The sequence below is a fragment of the Panthera leo genome, chromosome B1 (genome assembly GCF_018350215.1).
Source record: "Panthera leo isolate Ple1 chromosome B1, P.leo_Ple1_pat1.1, whole genome shotgun sequence".
Classification (NCBI taxonomy): Eukaryota; Metazoa; Chordata; class Mammalia; order Carnivora; family Felidae; genus Panthera; species Panthera leo.
Window position 1 is genome coordinate 76,523,278 of NC_056682.1, and position 25,708 is coordinate 76,548,985.

The 25,708-nt window shown below is 35.0% G+C and overlaps 1 protein-coding gene across 2 annotated transcripts in view; it reads left to right on the top strand.

Moving 5' to 3' along the window:
• The window catches only part of LRBA (LPS responsive beige-like anchor protein), a 794,075-nt gene that overhangs the window by 267,828 nt on the left and 500,539 nt on the right, over nt 1-25,708 (top strand). For both annotated transcript variants that reach the window (XM_042935320.1, XM_042935319.1), the window contains one exon: nt 14,343-14,407. In XM_042935320.1, the coding sequence (XP_042791254.1) occupies nt 14,343-14,407 (65 nt within the window). The remainder of the gene's footprint in view (nt 1-14,342; nt 14,408-25,708) is intronic.

Genomic DNA, 25,708 nt, shown 5'->3' on the forward strand with positions numbered 1-25,708 from the left:
AGAATCTTTTTTCTCTTTTCTTTCTTTCTTTCTTTCTTTCTTTCTTTCTTTCTTTCTTTCTCTCTTTCTCTCTTTCTCTCTTTCTCTCTTTTGAGAGAAAGTGAATTGGGGAGAGGGGCAGAGGGTGAGAGAATTTCAAGCAGACTCCAAGCTCAGTGTGAGCCCAACGCGGGGCTCAATCCCATGACCCTGGGATTATGGCCTGAGCCAAAACCCGAGAGTCATTTGCTCAACTGACTGAGCCACCCAGGTGCCCTACTAATGATTTTTTAAAGGGTCTCTTTTGTATACTTCAGACCTTTAAGTTTATGTTACATTACTTTCAACACACCCCCCCTGTGTTAACCATAGTGAAGAAATACTTTACTAGAGTTAATCTAGTTCATTGATGATGAACTTTTTTTCTGGCTAAATATATCATTGTCATTAATAGTTGCTTATTATGAGTTTCACCTTGAGTCCGATCAGAATGGGGGTGACGGAAAGGGATAAAAGGAGATAGCATTTGAAAAACACCTCTGTAAAAGAGTCACAGATTATGAACCAATTTACTCCTTTATTGTGAAATGACCTGCCTCCTTTCTGTTGATTTTACTTCCTTCAGTACATTTTGACAAATTTACTTACCGAGGAGAGTCTCTTTAGATTTCCTAAGAGAAGTTACAGTTTACTCTCTTGTCAAATTCAAACTCCTCTGCCTTATTTTCAAGGTGTTTGATAACTGTTTTATTTTATACTTCTGTGCTGCCTTGTGAATAGTATTGATATTTGACATGTGTGCTACGGACATCATGCCATTTTCTTGGTAATTTACCAAAAAAACCAAGCTCCATAACCCTAAACCCATTCTCCACATTGTCCTGACACTATCCTTTTCACGGTATGCATTTACATATAATGAGTATGAAAATGTATACTAATGTCCTAAATACTAGACACACACTGCATTCGTTGATACTAATTATATATGTGTGGTTTTTTATTTTTTGAGAGAGAGAGAGTGAGAGTGCATGTGCATGCTTGTGTGCCAGGGTAGCGGCAGAGGGAGAGGGAGAATGAATATTAAGCAGGCTCCACATCCAGTGCGGAGCCTGACGCGGGGCTGGATCTCATGACTGTGAGATAATGACCTGAGCAGAAATCAAGAGTCAGACGCTTAACCAACTGAACCATCCACCTGCCCCAAATAGTAATTACGTGTTTTGGAAAATTATTTGGAAACTTAAATTTTTATTAGGCATTCAATTAAAACAGTCGCATTATCTATTTTTTTTTTAAATAAAAGATTGTTTTTATTTTTAAGTAATCTCTATACCCAACATGGGGTTCAAACCCACAACCCCAAGATCAAGAGTCCCATGCTCCACTGACTGATCCAGCCAGGACCCCCAAAACAGTGGTATTGCCTTACTGGGTCTTTCGGTTTGTCAGTTTATTCTCGTTACCAGTTACTACATAATCGAGGGCAAATTTCCTTTTGGTTTCTTGTTTCTTTTTTGTAGGAAAGATGATCTATTCCTTTACCTAAGGAAGCTTATACATTCGCTTAATCTTTCAGAGTTGTCTCACATGCATATCTATTCAAAAGACTCATTGTTGTTTGTAGCACAAGTCTAATTTGTGAGAATAGGGTCCTATCTGCTAGTACTGTAAGTTAAGGAAAAAAGGAGTTTGGTCACTAGCAATAAAGTAAAATAATGGGAGAATTTTTTTTAACAAGCTTTCTTTTTCTTATTCCTTTTTTCCACCTCTGGACTGCTGCCTTACTTATTCAAATATTTGGCAGTGCTGTCTTTACTTCTCTGTTAATTAATTGTAAGAAGTTGCTGTTTATGATGTCTGCTTGTTACTAGTAGCTCAGTGGCTCAGCTTTCAGTTTCATGTAGCTTGATAGGCTTTATATTTTGTAAGTTAAACTGATTTTTTTGGAACTGAAAACAAAACCAGTCACAACTCAGTCACTGTTAGAACCAACACTTTGAGGTGTTGACTTGCTTAACATTTTTCCACCTCTTGTCATGATATACTAATTTTTTTTAAAAATGTTTTTATTTCTCTGAATCTTAAATTTTTTGAACTTCAACTTGCTGTTTTTGTTCTTTTAATTTGATTTCTCTAGTGTGATAGGCTCCTCAAAATTATCCATGTCAAATCCCTGGAATCTGTGAATGTTACCATATTTGGAAAAACGATATTTTGTGTGTGATTCAGTTGAGGATTTTGAGATGAGGGAACACTACTGAATTGTCTGGATGGGCCCTAAAGGCCATTATATCTATTTTTATAAGTGATAACCAGATGCATATTAAGAGAGAGGCACACAGAGGAGAGTGTGAAGATGAAACAGAGAGCAATGTGGCCACAAGCCAAAGAATGCTGACAGCCACCAAAGCGGGGAAGGGCAAGGAACACCTTCTCCCCTAGAGCCTCCGGAAGGAGAGGAGCTTTGCTGACACCTTGATTTTAGTTCAGTGAAACTGATTTTGGACTGTGGCCTCCAGAACTGTGAGGGAAGAGACTTTAAGTTTGTGACAGTTTGTCTAGTAATGCTTTGATGATGTCTTGAGTGTTCTTAGTGCAGTCCTCCTCAGGCCTTCACCTAACAGTGTTATGATTTCCTTAACAAGGATTTGCAGGTTTGTTATTGGAAAATTGAATCAGGTACTATTGAGAAATCAAAGAGACCGAGAGTACCACCTTTAAAATGTTTCACCATAGTAGAAGAGAGCAGTGCCAGTTTGTGAAGTTATTGACCCACCTCCACCCCCAAAAAAGTAAAAGAAGCTAATATTGCATGTATTTCTAATGGAGAAGGAATTGATAGGAATAATATACTGCCACAGAGATGTACTATTGATTATTTGTTTCATCAGCCCTGGTTTATTTGTGCAGCAACTGGACTATCAAGTATTTCATTGTATCACTGTTTCAGTTATGTTGTAGGTCAAAGAATGATCTACATGATGATTTTTATCCCAACATATCCTTAGGACTTTTGCATTATACTTAAAGCTGCTGTCAGCTAAAATCTTACTGGTGCATTGATAAATATTTGAAAGAGTTAAGGAATCATTCTGGACTGAAAAGTCTTTTTCCTCTTCACCAGAAGTCATCAAGTATACTGTGATTGGCTACAAGTTGTGGCTGTTGAGAACTATTAACATGTTATTGTAGCATGCAATATATGTGTCTTTTAAAATCAAGACCAAAACTTTGTAGGTTGATAATAGCGTGAGATTTGGAAAAATTTTATTCTAAGATACCATCATTTCATAGCATAAGCATAAAAGAAAAGTTATTTGCCCCTAATGAATGTTAAAATAAATGTGGTTTTGCAGTTATTTATTTTCCACGTGGTGTAAAACTGCACTGAAGTTCAAATCTCACTTTATATTAACATTAGGAATTTACTCAGTGAATACATAGTATCGGTTTACTGTGGTCACTATTAGAGTGGAAGATCCCAAATGGTTAAACAGGAGGAGAGTTTTCAGTTTTTACTTTAAAACTGCTGTTTTCTATATGCCTTATTTACTACATGTTTAATTCTTAATGTTGTGTGCTGTGGGATTGGGCATGCAAAAGTCAGCAGAAAGAGTTCTGGTTTTTACATCTAGAGCTATTACTTGCTGTACAATAATAAAGGCACTATTTTATTGGGTTACTTGTAATTAACTTCAGCACTAGGCATTCATATAAATCATTCGTAATCTGTTTTCTTTAGATTTTTATTCTTTTAAACTGGTTTAACGTACTTGGTTTCTGTTATCTTTTTTACATATGGATTGAGGTTGTAATTACTTTTTTGGAATTAGGCTGTCAGAAATCAAACATATATGTGAATTCAAGAAATGATTGAGGCAAGCTAATGAATTTTGTGTAACATTTTATAGATTTGTTACTGAAATAAATATTATGTAGTAGTATTGTTGTGAACCTTAACAAATAGTCGTTCTCTCATGTTAAAAAGTGGCTATACATCTTAAAAGTTAAAATGGCAGCCTTAGTTAGAAAATATTTATCCTTTTTATATCTTTCAAAATTCTGAGAAAGCACAGACATGAAATTTCTTTGTACTTCTCTGTTAATTTATTGACATTTACAAAATTTTTAAACATTTGAATCTTCATATATTTTCCATAATATTATCTGATAAATGCCATCTTACAAATGACTAGTAATTTATGTTATTCTGTCCTTATTACTTTTTATGTTTATTAGTTTAAGATGGAATAAAATGCAATAAAGGCAGACTTTTGGATAAAAAAAGAAGCATTTAAAAAGGAACATGTATGTCTGGCTGAGTTTAAGTTCACAGTATATGTTATTTAAAACTAATTAATAGAAAACAAAACTTTCCCCTAAAAATTCCTTCATTTCATAAATGTTTACAGTGATCTGTAGAAGGAGTTTAGAGGCAAATATAATTTTCTCTCCCATCATACAAAATCTTGATTATTCTTATAAAATGATTGTTAGGTGTATTGAGGTGTGGGGAATGGGAAGGCATGAAGAAAGCTGTTTTTACCCATGTCCTGAAAGCAGTGCTTTTAAAAATAATTCAGTTGGTAAATATTTTTTATTGTTGCTGAGTACACTAGAGGGTTTAAAAATCTTTTAAAAATAATTAGCCGTTTTATATAGTTTTAATGGAAGTCTTTCATGTTTCCTCTCCAGCAGTCTCTAATGAACACTCCCTGTAATTTCAGTGCAGGCTATGAGATTCCCTAAAGACTTGACTTCAGACCTCAAAGGGCAGCAATTGCCATATGTCTGGAGAACTGGAGTTGCCAAATAGACTGACCATGTACTAATAGGACACATTTATATCGCTCCTGAATGTGAAGCCCTGATATAAGCTTAATGATGATCATCTGTTGAGAGCTTGTAGCTGGAAAGGGTTAGAGCAACTTTTGTCACCTTTATTGAAATCAAGCTTTCTGTATTGATTAGTAAAAGATCTTGGCTAAATTGATTCCAGTTTGGAAGTTACTCGAAGGATCATTATTCGCTGGGGAGTATGTTTTTCCTGAAAAAGTTTAAAAATAGATTTACAGGGACTTGTAAATGTATTAATTTTAATGTATGCTTAAACACAACAGCAAGGGGACTGTTGTTTTCTTATTATTTACAAATAACTTAAAACTATATTTATAGTACTTGCATAATTGATTGCATGGTTATCTCAATGTTTTGGATTTTTAAACTTTTGCATTCTTTACTTTGTAAATCCAGTAAATGCATTCTCAATATTCAATTCTTTGCACTTAGTACACATTCAAAAATATTTGTTAAAAAGCAATTGTAAAATCGAACCATTTGCTAATTCAACTTTAATAGATTTTTTTTCTGTGTTCTTTGTAGTTATCTGTATGTGTATTTCATTTATAAATTGAATCATAATATTTGTACAAAGTAGATGTACATTTTAATAGTTTATGACTATAGAAATCATTGAAACCAAAACTTTCCACAGGATATTCTATTTTGGGTAATGATTTGTTTTACCCTCTAAAGAGACAATGGAATAAAAACCTGTCCTTTACTATTATGCCATACTCTTTCCTGGTATGTGGTTACTCGGATTTGTGTTAGATAAGCTGTTGAGAGAGTGCTGACATAAAGCGCAAACACTGTTGAAAAGTTCTTGATCGTTTACTTTGAGCACTTAAGATTACTATATCTTGACCATGAACAAGTTTTCTCTAGTTTTGACCTTTAGTCCTGTGTATAATGTGGTTTCCAATTTTGTGTTAATACATTCCCTTCGTTATTTGAGCTCTCCTCTGTGGCCTCCTCCCTTGACTCCTACTAGTGTTTCTGTCATCTACTTAGGGAATTGGAGCTACATCCAACCAATTTGATTTACTTTACAAAAGCATACATAACTGTAACAACATCTTAAAATATTAATATTGATATTTCATTGAAGAGCACAAGCCTTTAAATTTTTGTATATTTTTACAGGGAAAATGAAATAGTTTATATGAGTTTAGGTTTTTGTTAACAAATTATTCTTCATTCCTTTGTTTAATTGAAATTAATTTTGCATCCTTACATCAATACTTACAGAAAAGAATATTTTACTGTTAAAAGCAGTAGAGATAAAATTAATTTCATTTGGTAAGATGTAGAATACTGACTTTTAAAAAAGTAATTCTTAATGGTTTATGATAAATTTTTTCACAGTTTTGATACCTGTATTTGTGAAACTTGAAGGGTTGTTTGGTTATTTAAAGCTATTTCACAATATTTTGGATAAATACCTATTGTCTAGTTAGTATACAATTTTTAATATAATTTTTTTTCAAAGAAAATGTATATTGTTTAAAAATCTAACAATAATATCATACTTAAACTGAAAAACAACAGTTCCTGGCCTCTGTTTTTCCTCTCCCCCTTGATTCTTACTTTCTGCAAGGGGCCATATTCACTAAATCTTAGTCGTTGACTCTGCCAGTTATCTTCATATTTCTAAATGATATAATAGCTGTTTCTTGATTTTTCTATTTTAGACATTATCTAGTAATGTCTTCCATGGAAGATGACCTTTGAGTTACTTTATATTGTTCTTTCTAAACCATACTTATCATTTGCATTATTATGACAATGTAATTAGTCACAACAAAGCTACAAAATGTAACTCAGGATTACCTTTTCTTTCTCCTCTTCTTCCTTCTTCTCACTTGTTTTTCTCTCCTTTCATTTTTCCCTTTTGAAATTAATAATTTCCTACTTTTTTGTTTATTTAAATTTGTGTGCCCACTACAAATTTATTTCTAAATTGTCCACTAAAATCATAAAATTTCTGCCAGTGTGATCAAACACACCTGTTATCTATTGATTCAATTGTTTTTCTTAGAGATGTAGTACCTGTACTTCTCTATTTTTATGTTCCAATCTGAATTGGTTACTCTTTAGGTCTGTAGAAAGTTGTTATCTGGAGGTTTCTTTTCGCAACCTAGAATTTTCCTATTCTCTCTTATGCTGCAGTGTCTATCTTCTGTGTCTCACAGTGACTTTTAAATTTGAAAAGTGGGAATGTAGTAGAGGATAAAACAAAGGGAAAGGCAGGAAAGAATTTGGTGGGTAATTAGTATGCCATCAGAAAATTAAAGCAGGATAGGTATGGAGGATGATAATGGGGTGTCTGTATTAATTTTGATGAGGCACTTCCTTTGTAGTTTCTTGAGAAAGAATGCATGAGGGGTAGAATTTTTTAGACCCTGCTTGTGTGAAACTTTTTTTTTCTTATTTTAACCTTTATACTTGATCGATAGCTTGTTTGGATATTAGTATGAGAGACTGAAAATTATAATCTCCAAATTTTTTTCCCTGGTAGCTTTTAGTATTTTTATTACCTTAAAAATTATTGTTGTTACTACATTATGCCTTGATGTGGGTGGATCTTTTAAATTCATTATCTTTGGCATTTTATGTAAACTTTTTTAGTCTGAAAAAAGTATATACTTGTGTTCAGAGAAATTTTCTTGAATTATTTCTGTGGGAGTTTCTTGCTGCCTGTTTTTTCTAATTTTGTTTCCAGAACTTCTGTTAGTTTGATGTTGAACTATCTGGATTAAATTTTCTGATTTTCATATCCATTCCCATCTGTTTTTCCTTCATTTTATCTTTTATTTTACTTTCTGAGAGGCTTCCTCAACATCTTCCAATAATTTCAGAATTTTTATTTGATATACTTTTAATTTCTAAAAGCATTTTCTAGTTTGCTGGCTTTTTTGTTGGGGGAGACAAGAGCTTTGATGGTATAAAATTAACCTTTTTATAATGGTTATAACCATTACATATCCAAAGATAGCCAAATTATAATGTGTCAGCTTGACTGAACCATGGGTCTCTAGATATTTGTTCAAATATTTTTCTGGATTTTTTTTGTGGGCGGGTTTCTGGATGAGATTAACATTTAAATGGTAGGCCATGCAGAGCAGATTGCCCTACCTATTGTGGGTATGCCTAATCCAATCAGTTAAAGTCCTGACTAGAACAAAAAGTATTACTATCTCCCATGTAAGAGAGATTTCACATGCTTGACTGCTTTGGAACTAGAACCTCAGCTTTTTCCTGCTTTTGGGCTTGAACTGAAACACTGGCTCTTTTTGGGTTTTGAGCCTCTTGGCCTCAGACTAGAAATACACCATTAGTTTTCCTGATTCTTAGATTTTTTGACTTGGGGTATAACTATACCATTGGCTTTCCTGGGTCTCCAGCTTACAAACTCAACCCTATAGATCTTGGAACGTGTTACTGTCCATAGTTGTGTGACCCGTTTCTTTAAATTACTAAGATTTATATCTCCATACTATTTGTTCTGTTTCTTTGGAGAATTCTAATACAGGGGCAAGAGATACCAGTGAATAAGACAAAATCTCTGCCCTGATTGTTTTACATGAAGATTTTTATCTTTCTAATTATATTAATTGTATTTTTCTTTATTCTTACTCTCCACAGCCCTTAACAATATTGGCTCTTTTCTGTGACTCTTTTCTTTCATTTCTTTGATGTCTGTCATTCAAATGAGTCTTTTCCTGTAATGACCAGTAATCCTTTGCTATCTGCTCACGTTTAAGTGTAATGCACAAAAAACCCACACAGCTGTGTGCAAGTTGACTGGTGATGAATGAGCTGCCTTTGCCATTGATAGACTGTTAAATATTATGGATTCTCGTTTTTCTTAGAGAAAATGTCTTAATATTGCTTTGGAGTCTCATAGTTCAGTAAGCATACTTTCAAGTTATTTGTTTGTTTTTTGTTTTTTTTACAGTGAGGGTTTTTACAGTGTCCCAAAGTTCACTTCTCTGAAAAGTAAACTTGTATTTGTTTTACCATGGTGGGAATGACATACAGTATGGGGAGAGGATCTGGAATTCTTTGTTTTATATATTACTTTTCATTCATTTAAACTATTTTTATCCCTATTTCTCAACCATCTTCATATGTACTCTGTGATTTCAGTTCTTGGGCTTTCTAGAATTATGTTACAAGCATTGATTTGCTTCCTCAAGTTGATTTTACCTAGGTTGTAGAGAAATTTTTTACCCTTTCTCCTTGCTGTTGTCTCTATTTTTTATCTTTGTACTATTTTTTCTTTATTATATTTGTTCTTTTACTGTGTTTAACCTAATGTCACTCATTAATACCTTTTTCCTTTTTTTAGAGTAAAAATTTAGTGATGAGCTTACCAGAATAAAAAGTTAGTATTACATTTTGTTTTTGATGTTTATTTTTGAGAATGAGAGAGTTTGCGTCCATGTGCATGTGCAAGCTGGGGAGGGACAGAGAGAGAGCAGGGGGTGGGGTGGGTTGGGGGACAGAGGATCTGAAGTGGGCTTCACACGGACAACAGAGAGCCCTATGTGGGTACCAAACTCACAAACTGTGAGATTATGACCTGAGCTGAAGTTGGCCGTCTAACTGACTGAGCCACCCAGGTGCCCCAAGTTGATACTACATTTAATGTCAACATTGATGGCTTGATCTCCCCTCAAAAAGAAAAAGTGGCACCTTGTAGTATGTGTAGTCTATCTTGACAATCTGTGGCCTGACTTTATTTACTTTAGAATATGGTACTATTTGGGAATTACTTTTAAAATCTAGGTAAATTTATGTAGTACATTCAAATGCTAAAATATGTTGTGGGGGGGGGGTGGGCGGTTATTGAATTTATAGAAAGCTGTCAAGTTCACTTTAAAGAAGTTACAATTGTATTAAAATAATATAAATTAATATGTAGCATGTTAATTGTTGCCCCTTCTCTCTATATTTGTTTGTTAATGTAGGAAGGAATATACTTAAATTTGGTTATTAAGTAAACTCTTTTTTATTTTTTTTAAATAAACTCCAACTTAAGAAAAGACTTTTACCATCAAAAGCATGTATTTGAAATTTGATAGAACACTATATTTTATAGATTTCCCTAATGTATATTTTCTTTGTTGTTGATGTTACATGACTTAAGAGCATTAGTTAGCTAAGAGTATATTTTAGTAAAAATTGACTAATCAACAATTATGGCCTTAGGAAGTGATAGTCAATTAAATACAGCTTAGAACAGGTATGAAATTATTGACTCACTTGTTGTGTTTTGAGTCCTTCCTCTCCAAAGTGCTGAAATGTGTTTTGAAATTACTTAGTTGCATTAGTGGTTGGATTTGAGGCTTTTAACGCGTTTTTCATCCATACCTTTGGGAAAAGAATAACCAAGACCTTTAAATGTACTAGCATTTTGCATCACTATATAATTGTAAATACTGTGATGAAATATTGAAATCATCATGAAAGATGATAACTGTTAAGCTTTTCTTTCAACTATTAAAACTCACTAAAGGTTGTATTGAGCTGTGGTTTATGATATTGTTTAGACTAACACCTTCTTTGATAATTGCCTCAGAAGTGGAAAAAATGCTTTAGGATAGCATGATTAATGAAATCTTTTCAGATTTGGCAACTTTCTTAAAGGGTTGTATGCAATGTTTTATTTATTTATTTAAAAAATTTTTCATGTTTATTTTATTTTTAGGTGGGGGGCAGACAGAGAGAGGGAGACACAGAATCTGAAGCAGGCTCCAGGCTCCTAGCTGTTAGCACAGAGCCCAATGAGGGGTTGGAACCCACGAACCACTGGATAATGACCTGAACCGAAGTTGGATGCTTGACCCACTGAGCCGCCTAGGTGCCCCGATAGTGTTTTAGTATGGAAAAAACTTGTTGGCTTTGACTAATAGCTAGACTTATTAAAAAAAATTTTATTTTTGGGGTGCCTGGGTGGCTGAGTCAGTTAAGCGTCCGACTTCAGCTTGGGTCATGATCTCATGGTTGATGAGTTCAAGCCCCGCATTGGGATGTGTGTTGACAGCGTGGACCCTAGAGCCTGCTTCAGATTCTGTGTCTCCCTGTCTCTCTGCCCCTCTCCTGCTTACACTCTGTCTTTGTCTGTCTCTCTCAAAAATAAATAAATGGTAAAAAATTTTTTTTCAAATTATTTTCTATTCTTATCAGCTTCAGATTATTATCATCTGGGTTATTAATTAATTGGTATATAGGTGACACAGTATTATATTAGTTTCAGGTGTACAGCATAGTGATTTAACTACTCTATACTTTATACTATGCTAACCACAAGTGTAGCTACCATCTCTCACCCTACAATGCTATTACAATATGACTGAGTTATTAATTCTTATCAGTATGTATTGATGTACCTGGTATGTGATATTTTATTAAATGTTAATAATTTACAGTTATGAATGAATTATACCCAAAAGTGTAAATAAGATTTGTATTTTCACTTCTTGTATTGTCTAGTTATTTTTTAACTAGTGAAAAAATTTTACTCCAGGTGATTGGGTAACAGCTATTGTAAGTTAACAGATTGGGTTTATAGATGATGTTTGGGAAAGCAAGAAATCTAATGTATTAGCAGTAATAAATCTGTGTCTCTGAGTTTCTGTAAAAATTGGATTCTTCTGCTTTTATATGTACCTTCATGTCTAATTTGTTTTAACTTAAAAGAAATATTTTATGTGGCACACCAATTTAAATTCATGTCATAAAAATCTTTAGATGTTGAATTTTCTGTAGTTGTACCAACTTGAACTAGTTTTCTAATGACCTGAATCATGCTGTTAAAAATGTGTGTGAAATATAAATGGCATATTCCTGATTTTACCTTATAATTAAGATTAGTTTGTATACATTAATGAAAATAGAATCAAATTGATATTTACCTGTCTACTTACAATTTAAGTCTCTCTAGTGTTACCTATTTCATCCATGTGGAGTTGTGAGTTTTGTATGAGCTATATGATAGAAATGTCCACCTGTTGTAGTTTTAGATCAGGCAAAATGGGTTTGAGAAAAAAATACTAGTAAATACTTTTTAAAATAAAATGTTTTAAATACATACAACGTATTCTCTTGCTTTTCTCCCCTCCTCCTTTTTTTTTCTAGCAAGAAAAGTAATTTCTTTTATTCTCTTTTTAATAAGGTTAATTTTCATTTTCAGATTTTCCTTCAGGTTAAATGATCTGAATGGAAACTCAGTTTAAGGTCTTGCCTCCTCATAATCTGGTGCTATATCAAATTTCTAAGCGGCTTGCTGATAGTGCTATGTTGGGTCTAACAGCTGAGAAGTAAGCATATGGTTCTTTTCCTTGACTGTGGCATCCTCTGAGGTGTCACCATCCCTTCTGATTCCCCACTGTCTATCAGCAAGGATTCCCTACTGTCTAGCTGTGTTCTTCTCATCCCCTCAAAGCCTTATTTAGTGTACATCTTTCTAGGATAATTTTCTGATTCTTCCTATGGCATGAGATACGTCAAGGCTAATTTAGGTCCATCTGGCCATTATGTCTGTCTCTATCTACTATTCCTCTACATTACTAGGTTTAGGGCAACTTTTTAGACTTGATATCTCCCTTTGCTGTGCTTCAAAAGTAAGGTGTGGGATCTTCTGCAGCAGGATAAAAAACCTTACCTGTGGTTTCTGCTTTTTTTCCATTTTCCTCTTTGTATTTCTAAGAAGAGTAGAGGATTCCACACATGCTCTTCTCTTAGGGATTTACTTCTTAATGGAATTTGATTTCATTGCTTTGTGCTGTCAGTTTTATTTTGCTGGAAGGAAAAGGGTTTTAAATTATGAGGTATTCCTATTTATGCTTGAGTTGGTTTACCTCAGTGAAGGAAATACGAGATCTTTATTGTTTCAGCTGGGTGGTAATTGTGAATTTTGAGAGAGTATAGACTGTAGGCTCATGAGTCGTTTCAAAATGTTCGTAAGTTACTGAATCCTAAAATAATAGAGCTAATTTTTTAAGGGAGTATCTAAGACCTAGAGATGTAAAGTGATCTGTCCATGGACATATCCTGTCAGTGTCAGAATCAGTGTGAGAATATAAATCTCATGGCTTCTTGTTCATGGCTCTTAACAGCACATTGCTTCATCTTTTCTCCTAGATCTAGTCAATTACTACTGCTAGATTTCTAAGTGACTTTATATCTACTTTTCATTCTACCATATATGTTCTGTTAGTATGTCCTTACTGACACTATTCATGAAATAGAACCTTATAACAAAAATTGTGGTATACAACCATTTCAGTCCTAGGAACCACCTTGGGTTTTTCAAAACATAACAGGAAGCAATACAAAATTAGGGATAAAAAGGAGAAAGTAGAAGAGAAAGGCTGAGCACCCACCCACCCTGGCCACCCACCAAAAAAATAGGAATTTGGAGTGACACAGAATAGTCATTAGAGGTGAAAATACATGGACTTTAGAACTCTTAAATGGTATTACATTCAGAACATATGAATATATTTGGTAGTAATGGTAAGTAGCCAAATATTGTCTTTTGTTTTGAGTTTATAAAACAAAAAAAGATCACTTGAGGTATATTATGTAGGTAGAATGTAAAGGGCTTCTTTGTTTTAAGGACCATAAAGATGATATATTTCTGGTTATTTAAAAATAGATACACACGTACATACACATACACACATACATACATATCTTGGCATTTCTCGACTCTGCCAGCATTTCACATACACATACAGACATGGGCACATACATAAACGTTTTTCAAATCTAGCTACTTTAAAATTGTTGTAGGCCCAGCCTTATTGGATTAATATTTATTTTAAATATGGTTGGAGATGAAGATTAAAAAATACTCATTTGTATATACTCTCCTGATTTATTTCCTTCCTAGGCTTTTCAAGGATAATTATTCATAAAGAATATAATAGATTTATACTATCTTTTGCTAACTCATAGCCTAGTGAACTGTAGTTTTCCAGCTCAGAAGTAATCTAGCCAAATTCACTGATCTTTTTTGTCCCTTTCTCAGTCATTAGTCATCAATTTTTGTGGTTGGGTGTGTGCTGTTTATTAGTATACCACACTATTTAATTTTGTCTCTCTCTCATTTGGGGTGATGCATCTCTTTTCTTAAAGACACAAAACCTCTCTCTTTGGTCTGTGCTATCTTCCTTTCCAATTCATAACTGTTTCAGTTGATTAGGTAGTATATAATGATATAAAACAAAAAGGTCAAGATAAATATAGTTAGGCTTTTTCGGTTTATATAGATTCAAATTGTTGCTAACTTGTTTAGCTTAATTGTGAATATCAACTATTCATGTGTTCACAGGGCTGCATTGGGTCGGCAGCACATTTAACCAAACTTTTCCTTTTAAGGGCTAAGGTATGAAATTGATATGGGTGATGTTTTTTATAATAGTTGTTTTAAAAAATTAATCTACTGAGTATTATTTGTTCAGCTCTTTTCTGCCTTTTTTCTTGTTTGTTTTGTTTTTATTTTTTAGGAGTGGCAGAATTCTATCCAGAAGAATGCAGGCCTTGCTTTTATTGAACTTGTCAATGAAGGAAGGTAATCTCTTTTATATCCATTTATATTTTACCTTAAAATCTTACTCTGTTTTTGCCATTGAAACTTACATTTTTGGGGACTGTATTGTTTTTGTGGTCAGTAATAAAGTGGAGCTTAATTATTACAAATATGTCGATATTTAATTATTTTATGGTTTTCTTCATGGTTACATGCTTTATGATGAAAATCTGGTCTTTATTTTTCGAATGGTAGGGCTGAATTTGGCAAAAGTAAACTAGTGATTTTATTAGCAGAATTAAGGAAAACAGACACCTACTTTGACTTCCTATTAATGTAATTATATTTGTGGAGCCCAATAATGAGACTTAGATGTCTATGTTATCTTTCTTATGTCATGGCCCGGTCATAAAGGAGAGGGAGAACAAGTTTTGTTCTGTGTTGCAATGTGATGAAAAAGTAGAGAGAGGGAGAAAGTAATGTTTCCTTTTAAAGAGCAGAGATAGATGAGTTCAAGGAAAATAAATTTACTAGTAAGATAGAAAAGTGAAGTAAGTACAGAGATTAAAAGAAAGTTACAAGGGAGGAAATGGATTGAAGAGAGTGAGAGAATTAAAAGCTAAAAGTAAATTGAGGAAATGATGAGTGGACTACATTGTGTCTGTTTTTGTGGGAGTGGATTTTGGTTTAATAGGACTAAACACCCAGGGAATGGATTAAAAGGTGTGTTTAGCTGCCATTTGAATTTGTATTCTGAGAAAAATTATTTTTTAGGAATGTTTCTTTACAGTGTTCTGGCTAGTGTTGAGAGACTGATGCTATCACTTGGGGAAGTATTTGAATTAGTAACCAGGAACCAGTGTCTGCCTTGTTAACATTACAGAAGAGGGAGAATAGGGTGTTGATAACTTCATTTGACATTAAATACTCCTAAAATTATTTTACTCAGCAAATAATTATAGATGCTCATATACTAGTATTGGCAACTAATAAGCCTGCAATTACAATGCCTTTTGCTAAATTCTGTTGTAGAAGTATTTAAATACATGTTAAAAGAAAGATTTGACAGTTACTATGGAAGAATTAGGTAAAACTTCCCCAGGGATCATGATTCTTGAAAGGCATTTTCTTTTTTAATTTTATTCTTTATTTCTTTTCCACTTTTATTGAGAAATAATTGACATACATCACCATATAAGTTTAAGATATACAGGAGGATGGTTTGATTTACATATTCTGTAAAATGATTATCACAATATGTTCAGCTGACATTTGTTATCTCATATAGATACAATGTAAATAAAAGAATGAAGAAAAGAAAAGGAAAAAACAATTCTCCTCATGATGAGAACTCTTAGGATTTACTCTCTTAACAACTTTCTTGTATATCATACAGCAGTGTTAGCTATCATCATCATGTTGTATATTTACGTCCTTAGTAGTTATTTATCTTTTGACTGGAAGTTTTCACCTTTTGACCCCCTTCCTTCAACTCCCTCTCTTTCTTCTGCCTCTGGTAACTATATTTCTGATATCTTTTTCTATGAGTTTGGGTTTTGTGTTTTTTTGAGTTCTACATATAAGTGAGATTATGAAGTATTTGTCTTTGTCTGACTTTCTTCACTTAGTGTAATGCCTTCAACTTTCATCTATGTTGTTGCAAATGGTAGGATTTTATCTTTTTTTTTTTTTTTTTTGAGAGAGAGTGCACAAGCAGGGGAGAGGGGCAGAGGGAGGGAGGGAGGGAGGGAGGGAGAGAGAGAGAGGGAGAGAGAGAGAGAGAGAGAGAGAGAGAGAGAGAGAGAGAGAGAGAATCACAAGCAGGCTCCATGCTCAGTGTGGAGTCCGATGCAGGATTTGATCCCACAACCCAGGAATCATGACCTGAGCTGAAATCAAGAATTGGATGCTCAACCGACTGAGTGACCCAGACATCCCAGGATTTCCTCATTTTTAATGGGTGAATAGTATTCCATATTCTCTCTCTGTCTCTCTCCTCTCTTCTCCTCTCCTCTCCTCTCCTCTCCTCTCCTCTCCTCTCCTCTCCTCTCCTCTCCTCTCCTCTCCCCTCCCCTCCCCTCTCTCTCTCTCTCTCTCCTCTCCTCTCCTCTCCTCTCCTCTCCTCTCCTCTCCTCTCCCCTCCCCTCCTCTCCCCTCCCCTCCTCTCCCCTCCTCTCCCCTCCTCTCCTCTCCTCTCCCTTCCCCTCCTCTCTCTCTCTCTCTCTCTTCTCTCTCTCTCTCTCTCTCTCTCTCTCTCTCTCTCTCTCTCTCTCGTCTCTTCTCTCTTCTCTCTCTCTCTCTCTTCTCTCCTCTCTTTTCTCTCTCTCTCCTCTCTCTCTCTTTCACTTCTTCTTTGTCCATCCATCAGTGGACACTTTAGTTTGTTTCTGTGTCTTGGGTATTGTAAATAATGCTGCTATGAATGTGGATGTGCAGATAATCTTTTTGACTTAGTGTTTTCATTTCCTTTGGATGTATTCCTGGAAGTGGAATGTTAGATCATATGGTAGTCCTATTTTTAATTGTTTGATGAACCTTATACTGTTTTCCATAGTCTCTCTACCAGTTTGCAGTCCCCCAATGAATGCACAAGTGTTACCTTTTTTCTACATCCGTAGCAAGATTTGTTATCTCTCGTCTTTTTGATGATGACCCCTCTAATGATAGTTCATTGTTGTTTTACTTCACATTTTCCTTCTGACTAGTGATGTTGACCATCTCTTCATGTGTCTTTGATCTTTTTTATATCTACTTTGGGAAAATGTCTGTGTACGTTCTTTACCCATTTTTAAATTGGATTGTGTGTGTGTGTGTATGTGTATGTGTGTTTTGAGTCGTATAGGTTCTTTATATATTTTGGATATTTAACCCTTACCAGATATGTTTGTTTGAAAATATTCCATTCTACAGGTTGTCATTTCATCGATAGTTTCTTTTCCTGAATGGAAGCTTTTTAGATTGATGTAGTCACACTTGTTTATTTTTTATTTTGTTGCTTGTGCTTGAGGTGTCCTATCCAAAAAAAATGTCCTTTCCAAAGACTGTGTCCAGGAGTTTTTTCCCTAAGTTTTCTTCTAGAGTTTAAGGTCTTAAACATTTTAATCTTTAATCCATTTGAGTTAACTTTTGTGAGTGGCATAAGATAGGGGTTCAGTTTCATTCTTATGTGAATATCCAGTGATCCCAGCACCATTTACTGAAGAGACTTGTCTTTTCTCCACTGAGTATTCTTGGCACCCTTGTAAAATATTAGTTGACCATAAAATGCTTTGGTTTATTTCTCGCTTTTGATTCTGTTTTATTGGTTTACTTGCTTTCATGCTAGTACCATACTGTTTTGATTACTATAGTTTTATAGTAAACTATAAATCAGGAAGTGTGGTAAATTCCGCTTTGATGTTCTTTCTCAGAATTTCTTTGGCTATTGAGAATCATTTGTTATTCCATATAAAGTTTAAATGTGCTTTTTTACTTTCATAAAAGATGCCACTGAATTTTGATAGGGATACATTGATCTATAGCTGGATTTTGGTAGTAATGATGTTGTAACAGTATTAATTTTTTCAGCCCATGAATGCAAGATACCTTCCTGTCTAAATGTGTTTTCTTTGATTTCTGTTACCAGTGTTTTATGGTTTGCAGAGTGGAGATCTTTCATCTTGTTGATTAAATTATTTACTAGGCATTTTATTGTTTTTGATGCTACTGTAAGTTGGATCAATTTCTTTATTTCTTTCCCAGAAAATTCTTTGTTAGTGTATTGAAATGCTACTGGTTTTATATGTCACTTTTGTATGTTGCAGCTCTACTAAATACATTAAATCTAATATTTTTTTGAGTGTTTAGGATTTTCTATATATAAACCATGTTATCCGCAAATAGAGACAATTTTACTTTTTCATTTTTAATTGATACTTTTATTTTTTTCTTGCCTGATTGCTCTAGCTAGAATTTTTAGGCATTTAAAACATTTTTTTTAAAGTTTATTTGTTTGAGAGAGAGAGAGAGAGAGAGAAAGAGAGAGAGAGCATGAGCAGGAGAGGGACAGAGAAAGGAGGAGACACAGAATCGGAAGCAGGCTTCAGGCTCTGGCCTGTCAGAATAGAACCTGACTCAAGGCTCAAGCCCACAAGCAGTGAGATCACGACCTGAGCCGAAGTCGAACACTTAACTGACTAAGCCACCCAGGCACCCCTAGAGTGTATGTATATGTATACATATACATATAAATGTATGTATGTATATATATATATATATTTTAAAGTAAGCTCTGTGCCCAATGTGGAGCTTGAACTCATGACCCCAAGATCAAGAGGCAGCCAGGCACCCCTAGAGTTTTCCTTTCCTATGTTTAATAGGAGCAGCTTTGTCTTGTTCCAAGTCTTAAAGGAAAAGCTTTCATTCTTCACCGTTGTGTCTGATGTTAACTCTGGGTTTGTGATATATAAGGGCTTTGTTAAGTTGAGATATCTTCCTTCTGTGTCTAATTAGTTAAGAATTTTTAATCACAAATGGATGTTGAATTTTGTCAGATGCCTTTTATACATCTATTGAGATTATGATATTATTTTTTCTTTCATTCTGTTAATGTGATATGATACATTGATTGATTTTCATACGTTGACCCATCATTGCATCCTGGGATAAATCCTACTTGATCATCGTGAGTGGTTCTTTTCATGTGTTGCTTGATTCAGTTTGCTTTTATTTTATTGAGAACTCTGCATCTGTATTCATCAGGGATATTTTGTTATAATTTTTTAGTATTATCTTTTCCTAGTTTTGGTATCAGGATTTGCTGGTGCTGTAAAATGAATTTGGGAGTATTCTCTCCTCTAATTGTTTGGGAAGAGTTTGAAAGTACTGGAGTTACTTCTTCTTTAAATGTATGGTAAAATTCACCTGTGAAAGCCATCTGGTCTTAGGCTTTTCATTATTGGGAGATATTTGATTATTGATTCAATCTCCTTACTAGTAATTGCTTCAATCGTATTTATTTCTTCTTGACTCATTCTTTTTTTTTTTTAATTTTTTTTTTTAACGTTTATTTATTTTTGAGACAGAGAGAGACAGAGAGAGCATGAACGGGAGAGGGTCAGAGAGAGGGAGACACAGAATCTGAAACAGGCTCCAGGCTCTGAGTTGTCAGCACAGAGCCTGATGCGGGGCTCGAAGTAACGGACCACGAGATCATGACCTGAGCCGAAGTCGGCTGCTTAACCGACTGAGCCACCCAGGCGCCCCGATTCGTTCTTTATAAGTTGTATGTTTCTACGAATTTTTCCATTTCTTCTGGGTTGTCTCATTTGTTGGCATTTTGATCTCATATATTTCTGTGGTATCATTTGCACTGTCCCCCTTTTTCATTTACACTTAGTTTTTTTGAACTGGGTTCTTTATCTTTTTTACCTTGGTTAGTCTAGCTAAGTGTTTGCCAATCTTGTTTTATCTTTTCAAAGAACTGACTCTTAGGTTAATCTATTTTTTTTTTTTATTTATTTCTACTCCAATTTTTATTTCCTTTCTTCTGTCAACCTTGTACTTGATGTGTTCTTGTTTTAGTTCTTTAAGGTGTTGAGTTAGGTTGTTTGAGATCTTTCTTAGGAATTTGTTGTTAGGAACTTCCCTCTTGGAACTGCTTTTGCTGTATCTCCTAAGTTCTGATGTGTTTTGTTTCCATTTCATTTGTCTCAAACGTTTAAATTTCCCCTATAATTTCTTCTTTGATTCATTGGTTGTTCAGAAAAGTGAAGTCTTATTTTCATGTGTTTTTGAATTTTCCGTTTCCCTCTTGTTACTGAGTTCTAGTTTTATTCTCTTGTGGTGAGAAAAAAAATTTGGTATAATTTCAGTCTTCTTGGACTGGCTAAAACCATTTCCTTGTCCAACATGTGGTCTCTCTCTGAAGATGTTCTTAATGTGCTTGAGAAGAATGTATATCCTGCGGTTGTCAGAATGTTCTGAATGTGTCTTTTAGGTCCATTTGGACTATAGTGTTCAGATTGGCTGTTTCCTTAATGATTCTTTGTTTAGATAATTCATCTGTTGAGAGTGGGGTATTAATCTCCCCAGCTATTATTGTATTACTCTTTATTTCTCCTTTTTATCTGTGTTTTTGCTTTATATATTTAGGTGCTATGATATTGGGCACATAGATATTTATAATTTAAGTCTTTTTGATGGATTGACTCCTTTATCATTATATAATGACCACTTTTGTCCCTTTTACCAATTTTTTAAAAATTCTGTTGTGTCTAATATAACCACCCTGCTTTTATTTATTTTTTGATTTCCATTTTATTAAAGGGATTGCTTTTATCCCTTTACACTCTCTGTATGTCTTTTTTTATGCCATGTCTTTTTTAATTAAAAAAAAATTTTAAATCTTTATTCATTTTTGAGAGATGGAGAGAGACAGAGCATAAGTGGGAGAGAGAGAGGAAACACAGAATCTGAATCTCTAGGCTCTGAGCTGTCAGCACAGAGCCCGATGTGGAGCTTGAACCCATGAACTGGGAGATCATGATCTGAGCTGAAGTCGGACACTTAACTGACTGAGCCACCCAGGTGCCCCCTTGTTATGTCTTTTGATTAAATCTAATTAATTAGACTTAAATCTAATTAAATCTGTATATGTTTAGAGTACTTACTACTAGGTAAGGTCTTACCATTTTACCAATGCCATTTTGTTATTTGTTTTGTTGTTGTTTGTTTTTATTTTTTGTTTTTGGATGCTTGGTAGATCTATTGCTCCTTGTTTCTTACCCTACTCTCTTTTTTCCTCTGTTGATGTCTTTGGTATCTGTATGCTTTGATTTTTTTTTTTATGTTATTTTATGTAACTGCTGTAAGGTTTTGCTTTGTGGTGACCGTGAGGCTTATACAAAATATCTTTTTTTACAGTATATGAAATTTATTGTCAAATTGGTTTCCATACAACACCCAGTGCTCATCCCAAAAGGTGCCTTCCTCAATACCGATCACCCACCCTCCCCTCCCTCACACCCCCCATCAACCCTCAGTTTGTTCTCAGTTTTTAAGAGTCTCTTATGCTTTGGCTCTCTCCCACTCTAACCTCTTTTTTTTTCCTTCCCCTCCCCCATGGGTTTCTGTTAACTTTCTCAGGATCCACATAAGAGTGAAAACATATGGTATCTGTCTTTCTCTGTATGGCTTATTTCACTTAGCGTCACACTCTCCAGTTCCATCCACGTTGCTACAAAGGGCCATATTTCATTCTTTCTCATTGCCATGTAGTACTCCATTGTGTATATAAACCACAGTTTCTTTATCCATTCATCAGTTGATGGACATTTAGGCTCTCCATAATTTGGCTATTGTTGAGAGTGCTGCTATAAACATTGGGGTACAAGTGCCCCTATGCATCAGGACTCCTGTATCCCTTGGGTAAATTCCTAGCAGTGCTATTGCTGGGTCATAGGGTAGGTCTATTTTTAATTTTTTGAGGAACCTCCACACTGCTTTCCAGAGTGGCTGCACCAATTTGCATTGCCACCAACAGTGCAAGAGGGTTCCCGTTTCTCCACATCCTCTCCAGCATCTATAGTCTCCTGATTTGTTCATTTTGGCCACTCTGACTGGCGTGAGGTGATATCTGAGTGTGGTTTTGATTTGTATTTCCCTGATGAGGAGTGACGTTGAGCATCTTTTCATATGCCTGTTGGCCATCTGGATGTCTTCTTTAGAGAAGTGTCTATTCATGTTTTCTGGCCATTTCTTCACCGGGTTATTTGTTTTTCGGGTGTGGAGTTTGGTGAGCTCTTTATAGATTTTGGATACTAGCCCTTTGTCCAATATGTCATTTGCAAATATCTTTTCCCATTCCGTTGGTTGCCTTTTAGTTTTGTTGGTTGTTTCCTTTGCTGTGCAGAAGCTTTTTATCTTCATAAGGTCCCAGTAATTCATTTTTGCTTTTAATTCCCTTGCCTTTGGGGATGTGTTGAGTAAGAGATTGCTACGGCTGAGGTCAGAGAGGTCTTTTCCTGCTTTCTCCTCTAGGGTTTTGATGGTTTCCTGTCTCACATTCAGTTCCTTTATCCGTTTTGAGTTTATTTTTGTGAATGGTGTGAGAAAGTGGTCTAGTTTCAACCTTGTGCATGTTGCTGTCCAGTTCTCCCAGCACCATTTGTTAAAGAGACTGTCTTTTTTTCCATTGGATGTTCCTTCCTGCTTTGTCAAAGATTAGTTGGCCATACGTTTGTGGGTCTAGTTCTGGGGTTTCTATTCTATTCCATTGGTCCATGTGTTTGTTTTTGTGCAATACCATGCTGTCTTGATGATGACAGCTTTGTAGTAGAGGCTAAAGTCTGGGATTGTGATGCCTCCTGCTTTGGTCTTCTTCTTCAAAATTACTTTGGATATTCGGGGCCGAAAAGGCCATCTTTGCTCCATTGTACTGCCTTTGCTCCTTTGTTCTTCAACAAATTGACTATATGGAGATCTACTTCTGGGCTCTCTTTTCTGTTCTATTGACCTATTTGTTCTTTTGTCAGTACCACACTGACTTGATTACTACAGCTTTACAGTAAGTTTTGAAGTCAGATGGGATCTTACAGCTTTGTTCCCCTCCTTCAAGATTATGCTGACTATTCTGGGTCTTTTGACTCTCCATATAAATTTTAAAATCATATATTTTATGTATTTTAAAATTTCCTGTCTCACATTCAGGTCCTTTATCCATTTTGAGTTTAAAGGCTAAAGTCTGGGATTGTGATGCCTCCTGCTTTGGTCTTCTTCTTCAAAATTACTTTGGCTATTCGGGGCCTTTTGTGGTTCTATATGAATTTTAGGATTGCTTGTTCTAGTTTCGAGAAGAATGCTGGTGCAATTTTGATTGGGATTGCATTGAATGTGTAGACAGCTTTGGGTAGTATTGACATTTTGACAATATTTATTCTTCCAATCCATGAGCACGGAATGTTTTTCCATTTCTTTATATCTTCTTCAATTTCCTTCACAAGCTTTCTAGTTTTCAGCATACAGATCTTTTACATCTTTGGTTAGATTTATTCCTAGGTATTTTATGCTTCTTGGTGCAATTGTGAATGGGATCAGTTTCTTTATTTGTCTTTCTGTTGCTTCATTGTTAGTGTATAAGAATGCAACTGATTTCTGTACATTGATTTTGTATCCTGCAAGTTTGCTGAATTCATGTATCAGTTCTAGCAGACTTTTGGTGGAGTCTATCGGATTTTCCATGTATAATATCATGTCATCTGCAAAAAGCGAAAGCTTGACTTCATCTTTGCCAATTTGGATGCCTTTGATTTCCTTTTGTTGTCTGATTGCTGATGCTAGAACTTCCAGCACTATGTTAAACAACAGCGGTGAGAGTGGGCATCCCTGTCGTGTTCCTGATCTCAGGGAAAAAGCTCTCAGTTTTTCCCCATTGAGGATGATGTTAGCTGTGGGCTTTTTATAAATGGCTTTTATGATCTTTAAGTATGTTCCTTCTATCCCGACTTTCTCCAGGGTTTTTATTAAGAAAGGGTGCTGGATTTTGTCAAAGGCCTTTTCTGCATCGATTGACAGGATCATATGGTTCTTCTCTTTTTTTTTTATTAATGTGATGTATCACGTTGATTGATTTGCGAATGATGAATCAGCCCTGCATCCCAGGAATGAATGCCACTTGATCTTGGTGAATAATTCTTTTTATATGCTGTTGAATTCGATTTGCTAGTATCTTATTGAGAATTTTTGCATCCATATTCATCAGGGATATTGGCCTGTAGTTCTCTTTTCTTACTGGGTCTCTGTCTGGTTTAGGAATCAAAGTAATACTGGCTTCATACAATGAGTCTGGAAGTTTTCCTTCCCCTTCTATTTCTTGGAATAGCTTGAGAAGGATAGGTATTATCTCTGCTTTAAACGTCTGGTAGAACTCCCCTGGGAAGCCATCTGGTCCTGGACTCTTATTTGTTGGGAGATTTTTGATAACCGATTCAATTTCTTTGCTGGTTATGGGTCTGTTCAAGCTTTCTATTTCCACCTGATTGAGTTTTGGAAGCGTATGGGTGTTTAGGAATTTGTCCATTTCTTCAGGTTGTCCAATTTGTTGGCATATAATTTTTCATAGTATTCCCTGATAATTGTTTGTATCTCTGAGGGATTGGTTGTAATAATTCCATTTTCATTCATGATTTTGTCTATTTAGGTCATCTCCCTTTTCTTTTTGAGATGCCTGGCTAGAGGTTTATCAATTTTGTTTATTTTTTCAAAAAACCAACTCTTGGTTTCATTGATCTGCTCTACAGTTTTTTAGATTCTATATTGTTTATTTCTGCTCTGATCTTTATTATCTCTTCTTCTGCTGGGTTTAGGCTGTCCTTGCTGTGCTGCTTCTATTTCCTTTAGGTGTGCTGTTAGGTTTTGTATTTGGGATTTTTCTTGTTTCTTGAGATAGGCCTGGATTGCAATATTTTCCTCTCAGGACTGCCTTCGCTGCATCCCAAAGCATTTGAATTGTTGCATTTTCATTTTTCGTTTGTTTCCATATATTTTTTAATTTCTTCTCTAATTGCCTGGTTGACCCACTCATTCGTTAGTAGGGTGTTCTTTAACCTCCATGCTTTTGGAGGTTTTCCAGACTTTTTCCTGTGGTTGCTTTCAAGCTTCATAGCATTGTGGTCTGAAAGTATGCATGGTATGATCTCAATTCTTGTATACTTATGAAGGGCTGTTTTGTGACCCAGTATGTGATCTATCTTGGAGAATGTTCCATGTGCACTCGAGAAGAAAGTATATTCTGTTGCTTTGGGATGCAGAGTTCTAAATATATCTGTCAAGTCCATCTGATCCAGTGTATGATTCAGGGCCCTTGTTTCTTTATTGACCGTGTGTCTAGATGACCTATCCATTGCTGTAAGTGGGGTGTTAAAGTCCCCTGCAATTACCACATTCTTATCAATAAGGTTGCTTATGTTTATGAGTAATTGTTTTATAAATTTGGGGGCTCCCGTATTCGGCGCATAGACATTTATAACTGTTAGCTCTTCCTGATGGATAGACCCTGTAATTATTATGTAATGCCCTTCTTCATCTCTTGTTACAGCCTTTAATGTAAAGTCTAGTTTGTGTGATAGAAGTATGGCTACTCCAGCTTTCTTTTGACTTCTAGTAGCATGATAAATAGTTCTCCATATCCTCACTCTCAATCTGAAGGTGTCCTCAGGTCTAAAATGAGTCTCTTGTAGACAGCAAATAGATGGGTCTTGTTTTTTTTATCCATTCTGATATCCTATGTCTTTTGGTTGGCGCATTTATTCCATTTACATTCAGTGTTATTATAGAAAGGTATGGGTTTACCGTCATTGTGATGTC